Here is a 21,810-nt window from a genome sequence, read left to right as displayed (position 1 = left end):
TGTAAACATATGCATATATACAAGGAATAAGAGTATTACAAAAAACTAACATAACATATATGCATAAAATAAGTGTAAATGCATAAAATAAGAGGGTTTCTGGAGGACCTCTTCACACAATCCCTCCTCAGGATTAGAGATTAAAGTACTCCCGAACACACATTGTGATGTCAGACACATCTCTACAGCCATGCGCATGTCAAAAATGTGATTTTTCTTCTCACAAACAAACACGATGTCAGTGTGTTTTTGAATATGGGACGGGGGGGGGAAGCCACATACGATCACATGTGGTCATGGGATCCATGGGATTTTAGTGAATTTAGTGCTCTACACATGTTATCACATCACCAAGGATGGGTGAATACCGGTAAACCGAACGTGGCGTTTGTAAATCATAAATAGATGTCATCTTTTTGTCTGTCCACACTCTTATTTTGACAGCGGGGTGGTAGGGTGCTTCAGACAAGACACCATGTTCCATCTAAATCACTCTATTATACAGTAGACCTGTCGCAGGTGGAATTGTTGACCGATGGACCCTGCACGCTGTGTGCATTCAATTGACTTGATTGGACTTGTCCTTTTGTCCTCAGATCCGTTTCCAATATGTTGACAGTCCTTTGAAGTAGGAAGGTGTAACAAAGCCCGGAGCAGACGATGGGAGAGGTTCTTGCTATGCCATATTAAATGGCATGTCAAAAATAGGACGATATAGATTAAATCCATTTTGAAAGGCTTGGCCTGTCCTGGCTCTGAAAACGCAACTTGGATTCCTTTTACCTCCCTGAATCAGGCATGATCTCATCCAGGGCCATGGATTTTTTTAAGTCTGTCCTGAATAGACAAACTTTCAGAGTTCAGCATGCAGCGGTGAAACAGCCGACATGTGATTGGAGTGACGGTTGATTGCGCCTGGACTCGCCCTCAGTGCTTGAACTCATTTTCCGTGCAGCACAGCCCCAACTAACATCTTGCAAAACCTTCTTTTTCTTCCTCAAACGACAGAGTTATTCAGAGACCGTGACACCAGAATATCATTGAAGATGATGTTGGAGGGCTCTGTCCCCTGACCTTTTTTAATGTGGAGAAGTGGTTTGGACCTTGGAGCTAGTAATGGGAGGCTTGTGGGCTTGAATGGAGCGCGGACTCCTGCTGGTGGTGTTCCTGAGGCCAGACTTCCATATTACCGCTCTCCACGCTTTTCTACTGTCTCCCACTGTTATATTCCAAGCAGAATGCTGCTGGACCGTTACAAATTGTGCTTAAAGATCACAGCATCTGCTCAGCTAATACATCTTGTAATACTATATAATTTTATGTCTCGAGGTTGATGCCACACCAGTGACATGGTCAGTGAATCCAGACAACCGTACTTGTTCCATGCTCCAGTCTGCTCCTTGAACAGAAAGAACGTTTACAAACAGGCACAGGTATAGTCTGCGCGACAGAACATCGGGAGTAGTGAACTGATGACATTAGCCATGTTTCCATCGAGTGGAATGGATCGGTTTGGTACAGTATGTTTTTGGGTTTTTTTTGCATTTCCATAATAATTAGTACCTACTGTTACATTTGTTGACACCATTCCCCTGTGGTACCAGAGTAAAGTGGTTTCTCCTGCCCGCCTGCCCCCGGCGCAGCTCTCGATCGCGGGCAGACTGTCCTCAGTGCGCCCCAACCGCGTCGCGTCATCAGGGCGAGGAGCGTAAATCGTCGTCATTTTTAGGTTCTGATTAACAGATTACGCGCACAATAAGCAGAAATGTTGTGCACGCTGAACGTCTGACAAACCACACACTGACATTGACGTCCATTCTCGTCTCGAGGTGTCCATCTCGTCACTGTCTCGTTATCGCCATGGAAAAAAGGGGCGTCAACAAAATAATTCCGTCATCGTTGACGAAAAACAACACTGCTTGCGTCTACAGAGCGTTTGTAGCGACAAACCACGCGGGGTAACAAGAGCTCCATTGTTGTCTTTTCGATGTTGTCGTAAAAGTGCTGTTAACGCAAGCCTGATCCAGAACTTTACCATTCCAAACCATACCGTACTGCACCAGACTGAACTGTCCTGTTCAGTGTTGGCCCTTTACACTTTTCTTTGCCACCTTTCCCGTTTGCTTACAAGCAGGAATCATCACGGCAGTAATTGCTATTTCATGCTGTTGCAGAGACTCTGAAATCCCTTGTCTTTTCATGGTTCCCCCCTGTGCATTTAGTGTCATCAGTCTTGATGTCTGCACACATGCTTTAATCAGATGTTATTTATGTCAATGTGTTTATCAGATGTTGTGTTGCTTTCCTTTCGGTTCTTGTCTTGTCATGATTGAGGCAGCCTGTCCTCCTCCTCTAAAATGCCGAATGGGCTGCAGTCTTCAGGCTGCGTCTCTTGATGACACGTCTGTCTGCTGCGATTTTTCTCCACAGATGGCCTTCTGTGACCCTGTTCACACCAGGTATTAACATCTGTCCTGAGTAATCTGATCACAAGTGGACAGCTCCGAGTACAGATGTGAACACACCCAGGACACATGTAGGAATCATTTGAGATCTGATCACTCAGATCACATTCAGGAATGGTCTGAAACACATGTGGCCACATTCCTTCAGACGCATAAACACAAATGCATTCTGGGCCACAATGAACGTTCGCCTACTCAGCTGGCGTCCTTTGACCCGATACAGTTTCATAACATGTTTTTACATTTTTCCGGCTTTTGCACTTACGCCACAACACACAGTACCACTTTTTTTTTTTTTAAATGAATCATCAGAAACGTATATAAAAAGTTACACAACAAAACAGCAGGCTGTATTTTATTTTAACCATTTAGATGAAACCATACATCTTTTAGCCATCTGACCAAATTAGATTTTGAGTTTTTTGAGTCCATATGCTTCACTTATAAATCTTATCACAACCAATTTGTACATATACACACAGATTTTCCCACCTCTGTGCTCCCTCTCACAGCAATGCACTCTCCAACACACATACTTATATACACTGTGCATGTCAATCATAGTCAACATGACTAAAAAAAACAAACAAAATTCTAATTTATAAATTTTTTTATTCTTTAAGCGTGTCATTTTTTTTATTGCTTTCCCATAGAAAAACAAACAAACAGAAAAAGGACAATATCTATCCACAAACAATCTGGATTGCCTTGTCTCTACAGTCTCTTCCTGCAACATCAATATTTCACTTCTCATCCTTGAATTTTTGTCTCCTACAACTTCCTTTCATTTTGTGTTGGTGGCTCTGGCTTGTACATTGTACACTAATCACTTATTATTACAAAAATACAGCAATAAATTATGTTTTTGGTGTTACAAATGGAACAAAGTGCCAGTACTGAATGCAGTGCATTGTTAACACTACCTTTCAGTAACAGTTCCACCTTATTGTTAGTCCAAGCAATGAAATAAAACCTTTTAAAGCCATTGCTGTTCTTCATTAGTAATGCAACAAGGAATCCAACTGTAAAGTTGGCAATCTGCTTCCTGTTTACAGTAGCACATACAAGCCAAATGCCCATGAACGCTCTGTATGTATTTAATGTGCATGGATAACATGTCCAGTAGCTGAAGTGCTCATCTGGATGTCGATCTTTAAAATGTTGTTTTGAAATGAAAACATATTAGTGTGACTGTGAGCCGAAGAAAACGCCCCCCCCCAGCAGTCTGGTGAGCGTCATGAACATTATATAGGAGGGAGGTCAGTAACTCATTCAGCAACTGAGAGTAAGAGCGGAACCCCGTGTTCATTTCCTGCATTTGAAAGTTAATTTTGAGCAGACAAATGGACAGTTTGTGGTTTGACTGTTTTGTTTCCCAGCAGTGGTGCATGTGTGCCCCTCATGTGGTGTGTCGGTAAAGAGTGCCGCTGTTCCGATGTCACTCTGTGTTGTTAGTCTCCGTCATTTCCTCATCTTGGACCACTTGAGAGAAATCCCTGAGGTGGATGACCTGTGTGAGCAATTCCATGCATATAATGTTTAATGTATTTCATTGTCTGGGATCTGTCTGTGTGTGTGTGTGTTTTACATAAACGGCATCTGTGGAAAAAAAACACTGTTATTTTCTTTAACCACTGTGGAGGTGTGGGAGTGAGAGGGAAAGTGCTTTTTGGCAGTTTAAGGGGTCACTTCCTCTGCATGGGAAGCGTCGGAGGACCCAGCCTCTCCGATTTCTCTGAAAACTCTCTTCAGCCAACCTGTGTAGCATCGCGCTGGACTTCAGGACCTCTGATCTGGTCCAGCACTCGCCACAACAGAATGTAGTAGTCCACTACAAAACACTGCCAGGTCTTTTACATGCAGCCGCAGCACGAGAGGGTCTGGAGTCGTCTGGCCAAGACAAATCAAACGAAGCCAGGCCTGAAAGAAGAAGCTGGTCCACCCTTTCGTGGTGCAGAGTTGGCGTAATCCCCCCTCTCTCATTTTGTCTCACACTGTTTGTGATGTTACGTATCTATACATATGTCCATACATCTGGCCCGAGATTTATTTCTCTCTTCACTGTTTATAGTGTCTACACACAGTGATTTTACCACCACTGTGGTTGTTGTTTTGGCCGGCTTCCTCGCCCTCGCTCTGCCTCCATTTTTCCTCCTCGCTTGTCCACCCATACAATCTTGCATTTAATTTCAGCTTTGCAGAGTCCTTGTTTAGCTCCTGGCTCCTACGGCTTTTTCTTTTCTCTTTTTTTTTTTGTGTGTTGTTGTTTGAAAGTGGCTTTTCTTCAGGTCGCAGGGTTCAACCTGACACATCGACCCCAGAAGGTGTTTGTTATCAACTCCTCCATTCGTTCATATCAGGTATCAGAGTGGATGTGTTTTCCATTAATGTGCCATTGGCACTTAGGATACAATGTGTTTAGTCCTTTCTAGCGTGGACATGGAGAAATAGTTGTCAGAAGGAATAAAGCGTTCAGTCACAGAGACCGTAGACAGGAGGGGAGACTTTGCACCTGGGGAGAGAAATTGCTTATGACTCTCGCTCTCTCCTTCCCTCGCTCGGTCCCTTCATTCCCTCCTACCTGTGTCTCAGCCCTGCCAATAGTAATGACATTACCATATCTTTTCTCCCCCCCCCACTTTCTGCACCCTTCCTAAACCCCTCACCTCTTCCTCTCGCCTGTCTCTTTAAATTGTTTTTCAAATATATAACGTGAGATGTTCTGTGGGGAGTTTCAGGTTGTAAATGATGGAAGGGCCCAGCTCTGCCCTCAGACAGGCTTGTTGGAGCTAAAACGTTACCGTTGATGAGGACCACAGAAGCATCATCGGAAGAATATACACCCTAGACAATATCACACACCAAGCTTGTGTAAAAACCACGGGGTTGATTTAATAAGACTGCCCCGTGTGTGTGTTAAACGTCTTCCTTTTTCTTTAGTGGCTTTTCTTTTCCTGTTGAAACAGTGAGGCGCTAACACCACACAGAATGTGTACTGTGAGCTGATACAACCTCTGTGTGTGTGTGTGTGAGCTGAAAGATCTCTTGATCTGGTCAAGTAAAGGTTATTAGAGCTGAAATGAAATAAAATTAATAATAGAATAATCAGTTTGATGCTTTTTTCATGATTAAAACCAGATTTTCGATTGTTTAATCTTCTTAAATGTGAATATTTTCTTAATTTCTTTGCTCTGGATAACAAATAAATCATTAAAAGTGAATCAAAACAAGACATTTGAGAACATCATCATTTCCAGGTTTGACAAACACCGATCTTTAAGGTTTTCTGATATTCTGAACGCCAAACGATTAATCGAGAAAACAATCGACAGATTTATCGATAATGAAAATAATCGTTAGTTGCAGCTCTAAAGGATATTTATCTGATTTCCCAGCAGCAGAGGTGCATGACTTCAGCTAAGTTAGACACTGGTTCTCGTGCAAAACATCGTGAGCTGCCAGCATACACTTGCTCTCAGCCAGTCAGCCAGCGTTGTCAACCATTGTTTTCAATCGATCATTCTCAGCTATGTATTACTCCAGTTACACTCTGGACACACTTTTTTTCCCCTCCATCTTTCCTCTTGTTCACTGCGTCCTCAGATGAAAGCTACTCTTAGAGAGGAAGCCAAGCCGCTCAAGTTTGTTTTGATGTTTCAGCGACTCCACCGTGAATGTGTTTACATTTTCAGTCACATGATCGCTGTTCATTCAAAGGCCTTCGAGCGCGGTGCGGTCGTGTATCTGGGGAGGGTTTTCTGGTGCATTAAGCGAAGAGGTCTTCTCATGCATTTAATCCAGCCTCACTGCACCAAACATGGGTCTGACCTTTGACGCAGCTCCTGGTTTAGTGGACGACGGCCGGAACAGAACAGCAAAGGAGTATCTGCTGCAACTCGCCGTCAGTTTTGCTCCAGGACTGTTGTGTTTGGAAGGAACCCTGCTTACTTACTGGTTTTGTGCTCCGTCTCCGTCTGAGTTTACCTCCCTTCTGCCTAATCTTGAAACCATCAGCTCCCCAGTCTGTTTCTCTTTAAACTGAATTTGAATTTTTAGAAGTAGGCCTTGTAGGTTTCAGTGATTTGTTTTTTCTTTTTGGGCAGATTCAGATTTAGCTATAGGTCTGCTGATCTATGCAACAATTATTTTATGCTCATTCTATGGTGATCTATTTACAGTATAGACCACATAGGTTTGGAAGACAGTGTGCCGTTCATGTAAGCTCATGGCATCAGTTGTTATCCAGCTAAGCTTCACTCAACTTTCAAGTCAGTACTTTTAAGTGCATACAGGAGGTTTTTCTCACAACACTTTAGTCCCTTTTTAGCCCCTCTGTATAAACCTTCAGTGGGCAGACACATACCCTCCATGTGTGCTTAGTATACCCCAACTAGGCTATTTCTTTTTAATATTTTAACTTTGTAATATTGGGTAACCCTTTAGATTAGGGAACACATATTCACCATGCAAATTAGTAACATATTGGCTCTTAATTAGTCATTATTAAGTACGTATTAATGCCTTATTCTGCATTGCCTTATTATACAACCAGTAAGCCATTAACTAAGAGTTTTCCCTTAATAACCTCAGAATTATTGCTTATTAGTAATAAGTAAGTGAGGACGATCTCAATATGCTTTGCTTAGTATGGACTTTAAAAGGTGGTAGTATCACAAGAATAGAAAAAGGAGGCAACTTTAAATTAGGGAGACATGTTGGTTAATAAGTGTTCAACTACTAGTGAATTAGTCGTGATCAAGGTGTCACTTTAGTGTGGGGAACATATTCTAAGTCATTTAAATCTATTTGGACACTATTAACACTTGTAGTTTTGTGTTTTGAACAGATCATATTCATTAGGTGTTATTAACGGAGAATAACTATTCTTGTGGTGCAGAATAAGGCATTATAAGTACTTAATGACTAATTAAAAGCCAATATGTTAATAATTTGCATGGGAATAAGCTAATTAATGGCGCATATGTGTTCCCTAATCTAAAGTGTTACCTAATATTGTCACCCTTACTCCAAATTGTATAGTTTCGTAGTGAAATACATTTTCTGTAGGGGCTGAGCCTGTACTGTACGATGATGATGTAATTTTTAATAGCACAAAATAATCATTTCCTCAACATTTATTAACCATTATTACCCTTTGTTATGCATCATATGCATCTTGTTGCCTTTTGTGTCTTTCTCTTTTATGTGATCTGGGTTACATGTTATGTGTTCTTGCACGTCTTCCACTTTTATGCACCTGTAAACTGTGAACTGTATAGACATCTATTTCTGTGCATGTATTGTTGTTGTTGTTGTTGTGTGTTGTTGACTGTGTATGCATGCATTTGTAGCTCCCACACGATACACTGACGCTGTTTCCTCTTCCTCTTCTCCAGGTCTGTATGAGCTGCTGGCGGCTTTGCCCTCTCAGCTGCAGCCTCATGTCAGCTGCCCAGAGGACAACACCTTCCTCCAGAACATGTTTGGGGAGAGGAGCCTTCACTCGTTGATCAAGGTGAAACAAAACAAGTCCTTCATTCTTCTAGAGTTCAGTGCTAAGTTTCATTTAGATATTTATACGTTCCATAACCATATTGGTTTTGCCATGGACAGTTGTTTCCAAAGAAGAAAAGAAGTAATAGGGGTTGATATTGGGGTTCTTTGTAAATGCATGATATTAAACATTTTGGACATTTTACTGTACAAAAAGTCTAATTTCTTTAACCACCATGTAATTAATCTTATGTATAGGAGTGGTGGTTCTGTAATAATAACTATTGAATTCAATGGTAATGTCCTCTCATCTCTCCTGTCTACCTTACACATCTTCACAGTCATGTCCTCTTCCTCTCGTGGGACAGGACAAAAACTTAACCCACCCACCCTTAGCCGACCTATGTGGTTTAAATTAACACACCCAATACAATATTAAGCTCTGCCAGTGTGATTGGGCTTGTGGTCCATTTACTTCCTGTTAAATGAGAGGATGAACACACTTGATATCTGTACGTGCTTGCAGACAGACAAGGGTAATGAATGCAACACATTTTGTCTGTCTGCCTTAACTTCATCTTCACTTGGGATTCTCTGCGATCTGCAGCCAAACTCCTTCACAAACTCCCGCATTTGGAAACAGAACATGAGGTTGTTTTTTTTTTACTGTAAACCAGCTTGTTTTTCAGCTAGTGAAACTCTAACAACTCCTCCAGCTCTTTCTCTGTGATGTAACTGAATTTACTTTATGACACATCTCACCAAAAAATATGTTAGTGCTATATCTGACAGTGTCCCTTATATTTGGACTCAATTTTGAAGGAATGCCCAACATGGTTTCCATGTGCTGGCATGGCATATTTCCACACTGTCTCTCTCCAGCCGGAAAAATGATGTCACAAAGTCAACTGCGCAAAAAAAAAAATGACATGAATTTCATCCCCTCCCTTTAAATAAATCTTTTTTTGTAAGCATGTTTGTTCAGGATCTAAGGTTTAAAGTGCCAATGTGAGCATGTAAAAGTATCTGAACTATGGTACACCTCAGACGCTGAAGTAAAACCGTAATGTTGGGGCCTGAGGAAACCAGATGGGTTTCATTTGATGCCTGGATTGTTATGGATGGCCAAAGAATAAGGCATATTGAACGTGTATAATGATGGGCAGGGCCGGCGCATGTTTGGGCTCTGGCCCCAAAGAAAACACTGCATAGTGTGGGGCAGACTGAATTAATGCTAATGAAGATGGCATTATATTACTGTGATATTTAGCCAGGAACTATGGGTGGAGTTCCCAGACTTTACCTAGTGCTCTTAACACCTCTGATTATACCTGGGTAATCTTTTAAGACAATATTAAAAGGGTTGAGAGTTTAGTTGCTGTTCAGCACAACTTCATGGCTTTAAGTCGAGAACTTTTTTGCTTGAAGTCCGTCCATCATCGACAGTACGTCTTTATTCTCCAAATGACGGTTGCGGGGGCAGATGGGGCCAATCCCAGCTGACGTAGGGGCAAAAGGCTGGGGTTCACCCTAGACATGGGAAAGCCTTGTTTCCATCATGTTACTGTTTGGTTTGGTACAGTATAGTACAGTACAGTATGGTATGGCCTGGACCGGTGAAGACTTTACTTGGTAGGTGGGGCTGCGTCACTCTGGTACCTCAAGGGAAGGGGTCGGTTATTTTGGTACTATTCCAAATGGAAGCACAAAGAGCCGTTCTACTTTGTGGAAACATGGCTATAGAGACAATGGTCAATTTAGAGTGTCCAGTTAACCTCTGTCTGTTTTTGGACTTTGGGAGGAACCTTGGGAGTACCCATAAAAAATCCCCCACACACACACTTTTGTTCTGACTGGGTCACGCACCCGGGTCTTTTTGCTGCAAGGCCCACCATGCCGCCCTGTAGCCCGTTTTTGCTTGAAATAGTTCCAAGTAAGCAGAAACCTTTTCTGGGTGGAAGCTGATCATGAAAGTGAAGCTCTGGATTTTCAAGTCACTTGTCTTTGCAGTGAGTCACGTCTCAGATAATGGAAACTGCCACCACTTTATACTGCAATGAACTAGTTCTTATAGTTGAGGCATATCACTCCCTGAATGCCACCCATTAGAGGAACTCCAGGCACATCCAGCCGGGAGGAGAGCCCAGGGCAGACCTCACTCCTCAGAGAAGAAGGTATTAGAAGTCTCATTTGGCCTAGAAAGGCCTTTGTGGTTTCTAAGATGGAGCTGGAGGGAATAAGAGAGAGGGAGTGTTTGGGTTACTTTGGAAAGTTTGCAGATGGATGGATTGATGGATTGGCTTCTACAAGATATAAATGCCAGCCATACTATTGGCAAAAATGCTTGTACTTCTTGGACGTAGTTTACCGTCTCCATAGTCAATAGAGCTGACCATCAACCAGGCGTTAACCAGGGTTAAATGCCACAAAATGCTTAATTGTCATGAACGGCTTAAAGGCCTTCGAGTGGCTCTCACATGATCAAGTTCAAGCACATTTCAGTGCAAATTGGTTCAAACATATCAGTGAAGATTTAAGCTCATGTAGCCCAATTCTTTATTGGAACTGTTGTAACATTAAAGAGCCAAATTGTTTATTCTCCACAATAAGCCCATCCCACCTATTTCCTTTCTCTTTTATAAGGAGAGAAACTGAGCTGCTTTTAGCGTCTATTTTTGTTAACGTAGAGGCATAAGTGGAAACTGCTTCAGTCCAGACAAGCAGAACTATATGTTTCCTCTGCTTTCTACTTGGTACTGAGACATGAGCCAGCCTGTCAGCTACTGAGCCAAGTGGACAGACATGCAGGCTTTGACTTATACAGAAGTACAGAACAATCATCTCGTCTTACAGCGGAGGTCAGCGTTCAGGACGCGGCGTTCAGGTGAACATGGATAATGTCCGAATAACCGAATAACTGTCCCTTTCCTCTCAAGACCCATGCACCACCAAATTCAGAAATCAGAAATCAGAAAAAGCTTTATTGCCAAGTACGATTTTACACATACAAGGAAAGTTTTATTTGCCACTTTTAGTCCACAAGGCTGTGAATGAGATACTTTGGGATAAAGGCTCAACAGTAGAGAGAAAACACACACACATCATGTTAATCTGACAGGCTTCACAATTTAGGTCTCCCATATGGAAACACTTAGGCCTCCCCTGGTTAATTACGGACGATCAGTTACTGGTCAGTCTGTCTAAAGGGTGAAAGGGGAACCAAAGGAGGTGTTGGAGATGGAAAAATATTACAAAGAAGAAGAAGAAGAAGAAGTAGAGAGACCCACGCAAAGACTTGAACTTAAGTCCTGTCTCTCCTCACCTGCCCTCTCAAGATGGTTGGGACGGCCCCCCCACGTCCCACACATAACCCGATTATGTCACAGAGATGAAACAAACGTCTTCTAATGTCGTCTTTCAGCAGGCCCTCATAGCCTCTCACCGTCTTGCAGACGTTATTGGAGCTGACGTGAAATGGGAACGTTGGGGTGTATAATAGAGATAGCATAGCTAAAACGATGCAGGCAATTTGCCTCTTTTCAATTAGAGCGACGTACTCGACGGTGCTTTCTCTGAATTCCACTCGACTCACTCTTCCACTGCCAAGTTTCCACTGCTGAAAAAGCCACAGGAAATATAATACAATATTCAATTTCCACCTGCATCAGGTGAGGCTCTCTTTTAAAACCAAGTTTCTGTCAGCAGGCCTTTAGCCAGTCGCTATGATCCCTAATTTTGTGGTCAGTCAGTTTACTTTTAAATCTGCTTCTGTTCATTGCTAATAGACTTGGCACCTGCATTGTTACACAGCGATATTATTGTGGGTTTCCCTGCAGTTTGCTTTTCACTGCTTCAGGCGTTTAATGACATGTTAAAGTTGCCACTTTCACCCAAGTGGAAAGTCTCGGTTATTTTTGATGAACAAGCTCATTTACTGACAGACTGGACTGTATTTCTTTGAGTACAAGGCTCGGTTTCCCATGAATACCTGGATCGAGCTGTAGGTGTAGCCCTCCAAGTTTCATGACTCACCTTGTTGTGTCCAACAGCTCTGCTCCATGAAAGAAACCCTAGACTTGCCCTTTGGGCACATTCCTTATTCTTTCCACACCTCAAAACATTACCTTGCTCCTGGTCCCTATTATTAAGAAAAATCATAAAAAGGAAATTGTTCTAAACCGCTCACCCTGCTGAAATAGCTCTGTGAGTTGTTTAAGCCCCACACCCTTTATGTAGAAATAAAACTTACTTAATCATCTCTGGTACAGGACTTAGTGTGCAAACCTATATCACCCCAGAGATCCACTCGCACTCTCTGTGGTCAGCACGTCCTGTGGTCACCTCTCAGGTCTGCATTTGTTATTTCAGGGAAAGGGAACCTTCACAGGGACACCAGCAAATATCTGCTGGTTACTTTGGAGATGCTTCTATCCTCAACAAGACTGAATCATTTCTTTTTAATAGTAATCTAGCAACTGAACTTGTCAATTCCATATTTTAAGTGAAAAATGAAAAATAGTGGAGATTGTTAATACAAGAATTGTGAGCAGGATTTGGTTCACCATGTTGTTTTTTGTTGAAAATATACTTATTCCTGACACATGTTGGGTGGTAATTTATGATTTGAAAACCTCACATAAAATCCAAAATAAATCTTGGTCCTTGCTGTGTTTCGTGTGGTTTTCAAAAAGTTTGACGAGTGACTGTTGCATGAAATAAAAAGATAAACAAACGAACCGGGGACATAATGCTCAAGGCGTGCACGCCCATGTGGCATGCACCCTAACCAGCAGCTCTTGGTTTGTCCCAAACAAGCACCTTTCAATTGAGTCAGATGAATAGACATAAAATGAAGAAAAAAAGAAAAGATTCGGATGGGAACGGATAAAGAAAGAGGTCAGTAACATTCATGCAGTGCGACTTCTGTTGTTGTTTATGTGTTTTGCCAAAAATGTTTCCAACACTATTTAAATCTATGAAATCGCCTTTTGGTAGCTGTCTCTGCTTTAGATTACATGACAACCCCCTGAACATATGATACCACTAGTTAGCCAGTGTGGTATCTTTTTTAATTTTTTTTTACTTTATTATCTGTATTTGTCACTAATAGATCACGAGTACTAATTACCATTTGCACTTCCCATAAGAACAAAGACAGAGGAGAACCAAACACAACAACAAGTCCCATGGTCCTACGCTGCTTTCTGACCTCATGACAGTAGGTCTTTTGTTATTGTTTTGATTGAGTAACCCGAGCTACAGAAATGATATTCTGTGTATTTAAAACCCATTGACTTGAATCACGAGGAGCAGGACAGTTAAAAAGAGGAACGGCCTACAGAGCCACCAGCCCTCATTCCATCAGTCAAACTTTTTTGTGCGGTAATCAAGGGAAATCTCTGGATTGAGCCAGAAAACACTTTTCCAGGTCACTTTGGTCGACCCAATTCTTTATTATTTAAAAAAAAAAGGACTAAAAGTGGAACCAGAAGGTCTATACAATACAAAGCCAATCTTAATTGGACTTGGAGTATACAGTAGGACCCATACACAAAATATGGAAAATGAGATGCAGGATGCCATGCAGGGTATCTTTGGTCTGGGAACTGCCTAAAAAAACTTTTAAAGGCTTTTAAAGACTGTCTGAATAAGTTTAATTTGACAACCCAAAAAATACTCACCTTTGCAGGAGTTGTGTGCTTTTTTTGTATGGAAACTTTGCACAATAAACCTGATAGTATTTTATTTGTAGATTTGTCTGTAAAAAGTCACATCTTCAAATTGTTTTATTTATTCTTGCAATTCAAATCAAAGATATAAAATTTTGCACGTAAGCCTGTCTGTCCCGTCAATATTGATGCTTTACACATCAGTATTTGGCTTTAATTAGTATTTATTTAGTAAGTATTCAATTAATCAACCAACTTAACAGCTACTCCTTGATGATAGTGGGTAGATTGTAGTTTTTAACAGGGTAATGTCTAGATCACAGCACTGGTCAGCTGTACTGTCTGCAGACTGATGGAGAATAGTCCTGTCACTTGCAGTAATTGTTCACAAACCACAGCACGCTGTCCTGGATCTTTTGCTACAGCCAAGAATTCCCAAATTGACTTGCTGTGACAGGAGAGAAAGCAATTCTACATTTTTCTCCGTACGATTCTTGAGCAAACATATCACATCGCGACTATTTCAGCTGTAACCCGGCACGTCTGTCTGTAATGCTCCTTTCTTGTCTCCCTGGCTTGGTGTAGTCTGTCAGACTTGGATGGCTTGACAAGGTGTTCTAGGTCCGACCAAAAGATCAGAACCAGGTGGATTAATAGAGGCCTGATACTGGATCTGCTCCAGTGGGTAGCTGCAGAAAATTGTGCGACATTAGGATTTCTGGGCAGTGGACATTAAGCAGAGACCTTGCGCCTCCTTGCAGGACTCAAAAAGAGAAACACTATCCAGTGCTGTGATCTCCAGACCTTTCCTTCTCCTTCCATCAGTGAACCTCTCCATCTATCAGGCGTTCTCTCTTTTGCACGCTCTATCCCTCTTTCAGTGCCAGACTTCTCTTGCTGCAGTGTGTCTGGATTAGTGTTCCTGAGCCATGACTTACTGCTATACTCTACCTCCATGTTGATAATGCCGACTAGAGGCAGTCGTCGTTCTTTCTTTTGCATGTTCATGAAAAGAACACAAACAAATCTTCACCTTCACCGTGATCATTTGCAGTAGCTGGAGCTCATGTCTGGAGAGGATGAAGATGAAATGTTTTTATTCCAGTTTTTTTCACATGCATGTTTTCCTGCATATTTCCTGTGTGTATTTTAAGCACGTGGGATATTTCTGGAAGCAAACACACCGTAGTCTGAGGGCCTGTCTGTGGAGACTGGGCACACACTGCTCCTATTGTAGCATGTTTTTCTTTTCAATCTCAGTGAAGGTGCACATTCATTCATCTCTACCCAGCTTGTGCATGAGCGACTTCTCCACTCTGGGCTTTGCATGTTTCGAGCCCAGCTCTTCTACTTTGGTTTACAACATTTCTCATCGGTGGAGCTTCAGAGTCCCGGTCTTTGATTCGGCGGCATGTGCCGGAGCTGCACTCCAGTTTCAGCTAAGCCATCCCTGGCTGTAGCACACTGCCTCTCACTGTTTTAAATTCCACCAGGCCACTTCTGCTGTTTGCCAGCAGCTCTGCTGGCTCATCAAGGGGACAGAGAACGCGTTATGCAAAAAGTGGGGTAATGGCTTTAAAATACATTGCTGCATCATAGACAGGCACTTGGCAAGTCTTTTGAATTATAAATAAAAGGCGTGTCAATTTTGAATTTGCTCATAGAGCGAAGGAGAAATTCCACAGTAACTAAGTAAGCCGAGGTGATGGAGCAGCAACTACCTAAGCAGATGTCATTTGTACTGTGGTATGTTGGAGCGCCAAAGTCACTGGTATCCTGTCTCATTTGTTTCATCTGTTTTCTTAAGAAGATATTTGGGACAGATGAAGTAACTGGAGCTGCCGGCCTGTCCTTTTATAGCCTTCCACTGTAGAAGATCACACAGGGTGGAGTTGTTGGGACTTCACGAACACCGCTCTACAAATATGATGTTGCTATAGTGAAAGTTAACAGATGAACATGTCCAGGAGTTGCCCTGGAGTGGCAGACTTATACATTTAATGCCATAAAACACGAGGTTTGCTGTCAACAGTTTGATTCCGGATCTCTGAAATGACTTTCTTTATCTCATTCTCCAGCTTTATCACTACTTTTTGGCAAGTTCCCGTGTCTTCATTCACATCTAAGCTATCTTGTAGCAGCGTCCTCAAGTGACAGGTTTTTCTGTCGTCTGCAGTTAAGCTGAGCAGCCATCAGGCCTTCAAGAGATTACGTCCACGACACGGCTAATGCGCCATGTTTTATTGCCGAGTAATGGCGGCTTTGCACGGGATTTGAACCTCTAAGCTGTCTTTGAAACATGGTTGCTCCTTTGGCCGAGATACTCTTCTATCGGCTTGTGATTTATCACCGGAGACTGTGGGGATAAGTCAAGGCCAACACTTGAACTAGAATGCTGACGGCCGGTCACACATCTGCACAGACGTTGACGCTCTTTAGCTTTTTAAATCTGAAATTGTGTTGTGTTGTGTTGTGATTTAGGTGTTCAGTTTTCTCTGTAGGTCATCAATGACGGCTTTAAAAAAGAAAAAAAAGAAAAAGCCACCTACACATGTATTAATCAGCGCTTTATTGCCAAACATCTCACAGTAAACACTGTGCTGCTACTCCACAGAATCATCTCTTGTTGGAAAACATCGTCTGTGTCGTGAGCAGAAAAACATTTGTTTAACAGTCTTACAACAGATGTTTTAATTGCAAACAGCATCTGTAGCAGCTCATAACGTGACAGCAAACAAACTGCTTTTCTTGTCAATTTCCGTCCTACTGAATAATTTTTTATGGCAAATTGTCACCGCTCCATCTGTGTGTGTGTGTGTGTTTAAGCTCCGACATGTGTGCATTTGGCCCTGCAGACACTAGGGTAGACTACAGACTAGCTGGCCCAGGTCTTTCTGTCATTCTCTACCCAGCCAGAGGGCCTTCTGTTCCGCCATTGTGCTGGAATGCTTTCTGGGACATCCAGCTGGATCTCCAGGCTCAGGGCCCAGCTATCAGTCAGACCTGTGGCCCAGCTCCCCTTCAACAAGCTGGGCTAAGGGGAGACTCAGGATCGCCACCCCCGTCTGTTCTCAGATGGGACCTGACAACAGCCTGTAGGCTGTCAGCACATTCCTGCACAGCTGCTCTTAAATCACATATGGTATGGTTGTAGTGTTGTGTGTGTGTGTGTGTGTGTCTACGCTGGGGCACTAGTGTGCAACTGTGTTTGCGCGTGCGTGGGCACCAGTGTGCACTTGTGTGTATAAATGATTCCATCGTTGTTTTTGAGTGATGAAGTGTTGCTGTGTGTGTAAATGAGTAAACGTTAACACATGACTACTTTCCATTTCAGTAACTCTCCAGAGATGCAGCGTTTTGACTCTCAACATTGTGCAGTTGCAGCGTTGAGTCTGATAAGGAAATGTTTAGCCAATTTAACCAGACTGTTGAAATGATTTGGAATCCTTACCAGGCCACTGGGGCATATCCAGTGCGCGGTGGAAAGCCGGAGTGTTTGCATAACTACTAAGCGAGCTGAAATACTTAGAATAATCTGCTGTGCTTTGTTGATGGAGTCTTTAGCGTGGAAGATCTGTGTGTGTGCAGGAGTGTAAGATGATGCTGACCATGTTTTCATACACGTGTGCTTATAGCTGTGCACACTGCTTTCTGTATTTGTTCAGGTAGAGCTCCTGTTGCCTCTGCGGGCCAGTGTTGAACCCCTCGTCTCTTGCTCTTTTCCTTACTGATGAGCGCTGTGTGTCTTTTCAGATCCACGAATGTCTGCAGCACTATGAGGAGAGCAAACCCACTCCCGCCCTGGACAACACTGCAGCTCTAGCCCACGAAGTGAGTTGTTTGTTCTCTTCAACGACTTCAACTAACACTTTCGTCATCGATTGATCTGTTGATTATTTTCTCAATGAATAGATGAATTGTTTGGTACATAAAAATTGTGTTTCCCAAACCTATAATGGTGGAAGCTTGGGTACATGTGTATGTGGAACACAACATTTTTCAGATGGAACAGTGCTGTGTTGCATTTTATGAACCCAACCCTACGATTGATTACTTTCAAGCTTATAGTGTAACATTTCCAGAGTGGCAGTCCTTTGAAGTAAAACTTGTAATGCAATTCAAACACAAGGTTTTAATGATAAGAGCGGTTAAGCTCAGTAACATTGATTTCATGGTTTGTAAATTCTAACATATTCTCATATCTGCATTGTTCCTGTAATCTGTAATCTGTCACCCTCAGTCTCATGAGGTGTTTTCCTCCAGTCTGGCTTGAAATGACTTAGGAATCAAAATACGCACACGGTCGGTTGCATAACAGACCATAATATTCTGGAGTGAACTCCGAAATGGGTGTGGGACAAAATCGAGTTTTTTTTAATGACCTGTTTCATGTATTTAATGTTAAGTTTATAAGTGAAATACATAAGTGCACTGCAGTGCAGGCACAAAATGCAGATCGAAGAGACAGACCATAAATCTTGTTCATCATTTGTTATTGTTAAACTGTTATATTTTATCAGATGGAGGAAAAAAGAAAACCAGCCAAATCTATTGGCCAAAAGAATGAGGATAATATATCAACCATCGGGTGCTCTGATTACAAGTGATCGTCATCAGCCAGAGAAAAAAAACACACATTGGTCAACCTCTCCTTTACACTCGCCGCCCACTTGCTCTCTGCCCAAAACACCATGGATTCAAAAAGCCATCAATGCAAAGTCAGACCGATCATTTACAGTTGACGTGAAGGTGGATGATGGGAACGCCATGACGACAGAGGCAGACAAATTACACATGATCGAGTCCCATCATATAAACAGAAGTCATGGAAGTGAGGAGGCGTCTCATGAAATGTTTAGAGTTTCAGAGAGGAAGCACCGTGCAGCTCTTCCCCATCGCTGAACCTGTTAATTAGAAGCCATCACATAGACAGTAACAGAATCCAATCCACTGGTCCACTGATGATGGTTTTCTTCCATTGGCCCAACCGCTCTCCTCAAGCTGTGAAAGATATTTAGTATGATTTATTGCACGGACGTCCAGTATGCTGACATTTGTTACAGTGTTGTTCATCTGTGATATTTATCGCAGCCACGTGTCCACGTAATTACGCAATGACACACACACACACACACACACACACCTGTGTAAACCCAAGAACCAGCCTGGCATGGTTTGTGGAGCGGAGGAAAAGCCCTTTTACTGGTGTGTGGTTTTGTTTGAAATCCCCAGCTCTGTTTATTGTAATCAAAGTGCCTCCGACTATTCCACCCCTTCTGAAGAACCCACAGCCATACATCATCCTAATTAGTACTGAGTCAAGAACGAGGGGCTGAGGTTCTTGCAGTCGTTTGGGGTGAAGCCAGAGCAGGAGAGTCCAGAGTGTCCTGAGTCTGTCATGAAAGAAAGTCCGTCTTGTGGTCTAGAGTGGTTTTCCGGACCGTGCCGGCCACAAGTGTCGGGGCAGGAGCCAGAACGTTCCATCTTGGAAGGTTTACACTCACTAATACAGATGACGGCAGTCCCAATTCTCCCCGGACCCTTAACCAAATCAGGCTGAATGAACGTTAATCACAACATTCTCTTGATTGTTCTTTTTCTTCTTTTTGTGGACTTGTTCTGTCTCTCTGTTAGTAGTGGAAAAGCACACTTGCCAAAAAAGATAACACTAGAATTACAATAGTAGCAGACAACATACTGTGAAAGATCACTCTTGTTTCTCTTGCCTCAGACTTCATCTGCCCTCCAAGTTTATGGCAGGAGCCCATAGACCATTAAAGAGACCCCCCAACAATCAGCTTCCATTTTCCCTCCTCCTTACAGATTTTCTCTCTCCTTCTTTTTGTCAAATTACAGACTTTCACATTTATGCTTCCTGGTAAATGCCCCGCAAAGCGTCTCCCTGGGATTATCATGTATCGGGATAAAGCCCAGAGATGGTGTATCAAAGCGTCTCAGAGCACATTGCGATCCAGAGCCCCCCTTCCTTCCTTGGCTCGTGAAAAAACCCGAAAATCCCCCAACCTGGAGCTTTGCACTGTATTTTTAAAGCGGATTGTTTTTCACCCGTGTCACCGCTCCAAAAGAACGCACTTGAAGTGGTGTTTGAGGACTGCGATGCAGTGAGCGAGATCTACAGTCAGATGAAATTCATTTCGGTCTAGGGTTACGGGTAATGGAGGCTTAATTTATTCCCTAACATAAAATGACACTTCAACCCTTGTCTGCCCTCGGCTGCACTGTCTAGCGCACTCAGCAGGTGACTGCCACCGCTCAAAATAACCTGATATGATTGATAATGGGCCCGGGCAATAGATGCTATATTACATGCTTATTAACATGTCAGGGACACACATATGTCCATGCATGTACACACACACACACACACGCACACGTCTCCTTACTTGGTTCATTAAAAGTGAAATGGTAGCACTCCCAGAAAGTAATTAAAATAGGCAAATCAGGCTCTATCCAAGTTAAAAACATGTCACAACAATACTTTTAACTGTCTTTTCTTGTATCCTCCTCCCTTCAAAACACAGTTTCACTCTCTTGGCAAACTTCCCAGCATCTGTATATTAACCAAACAGCTGCTGTTGCTGTGGACGACCACTGGGTGCCATTGGAGAGCACTGATCTGCAATATGTATACCATAATAGGACAGACACACACACACACACACCTCAGAGTCACTGATATACTTATTCACATATGAATTTATGTTTGACAAAGCCCATGCTGTAAATATGCCTTTAAGTCCAACACACCATTAATCTTCTACTGATATTATTAATGTATTTACACAAGGAACTTTTCAAACATGTATTTGGATTGAAATCACTTTGAGAAATGAGCTCCTCCCCCCGATGCTCACTCCCGTTATAATTTGATTATCTGCATGGGAAAAATTCATGCATTCATTATTATTTCCCTTTTAGTTTTATTCTTCTAAGAGTGTGAACGCCAAGATTTGAACCATGACACATAAAGTTTTTTTTTTATTGAAATCCATAAAAATATAATAATACGAAAATATCTCTGACCATAACTGAGTGAAATGGAATGAAAATGCTGCACTTGCGTTTCTGAAGCACTTCCTGCAGTCAGACTGTGTGTTATTGATCAGTTAGACAACACATGAAACCAAAGTGCATTATATCCATCTGATGATTGTTTTTTTGTAATTTAAAGGTTTACATGTTGCAATAGATTAAATACAAGCTATTAAAAAGGTAACTTAAGAAGTCTTGAGGCCTTTAAGGGTCAAGGTGGAGCTATAAACCATGACATTTAACAAATGAAATACAAATAATCCCAGAGGAGAGAAGCTCCTCCCTCACTTTCTGTGATGTCTGAGGATGGAAAATGTGATTCTAAGAGGTGAGACATGGTGGTACGAGAGCAGTGTCGTCAACAATGTCCCGTCTGCCGTCCACGCTGAGTTATGGGACGAGGTGTTTTAATAGGAGTGGAAATGTACTTTTCTCGTGATGAGATGATGGATAAATGCAGCAGCAGAGCAAGAGATGCTCCCTCACTAAAGACCCTCGCGATGCTTCTCTTTCTCGCTGACCTTCACACACGTGTGAGCGCTCTCTCTCTCAGAGTCACTCTCTCTCTGACCTGGCTCTTTCAGACGCCGCTTGTTTTCTCTGTGTCTATTTAATAACGGGAAGTTAATGCAGTGATGAATGAGGGTAATGCCTGGGAAACATTGACCACTGTGACTATTCAATTTCTCTTTCTCCTATCCTGAGGGAGACAAGTGGAAATATTACAGACACTGCACACATGGACACACATAATATATAACCCTATGTATATATATATATATATATACTTTTTTATATATATATACATATATATATACTTTTTTATATATATATATAATATTATTATATATATATATTATAATATTTTTCATGCTCATGTCAGAGCAGATATCCATTTTTCTTTGTTGTGCAAAGTAAATAAACAAAAGAAAAATAGCTGTAGATGGCATCGGCATGTAAGCCAATGAAACATCAGTGTATCCAGCCTACTGTTTTAGTCATTAGTCGTATCAGGGGCTCTTGACGATATATATCAGCCGATACCAGTATTGTGCTGATAATATCGTGCATCCCTGAAGACATGAACTGACATGGCGTCCTCCCTAACCTCTCTCTGACCTTCAGGTCTG

At 42.2% G+C, this 21,810-nt stretch overlaps 1 protein-coding gene across 5 annotated transcripts in view; it reads left to right on the top strand.

Annotated features, from left to right (window-relative positions):
* Positions 1 to 21,810, top strand: part of mpp7a (MAGUK p55 scaffold protein 7a) — a 128,780-nt gene that overhangs the window by 42,699 nt on the left and 64,271 nt on the right. For all 5 annotated transcript variants that reach the window (XM_044041884.1, XM_044041875.1, XM_044041865.1 and 2 more), the window contains exons 3-4: positions 7,862 to 7,980; positions 17,381 to 17,458. In XM_044041884.1, coding sequence (XP_043897819.1) covers positions 7,862 to 7,980; positions 17,381 to 17,458 — 197 coding nt within the window. The remainder of the gene's footprint in view (positions 1 to 7,861; positions 7,981 to 17,380; positions 17,459 to 21,810) is intronic.

This window comes from Solea senegalensis, linkage group LG1, assembly GCF_019176455.1.
Source record: "Solea senegalensis isolate Sse05_10M linkage group LG1, IFAPA_SoseM_1, whole genome shotgun sequence".
Classification (NCBI taxonomy): domain Eukaryota; kingdom Metazoa; phylum Chordata; class Actinopteri; order Pleuronectiformes; family Soleidae; genus Solea; species Solea senegalensis.
Note: the sequence above shows the minus strand (reverse complement) of the source record. Positions and strands in the feature narration are given on the sequence as shown.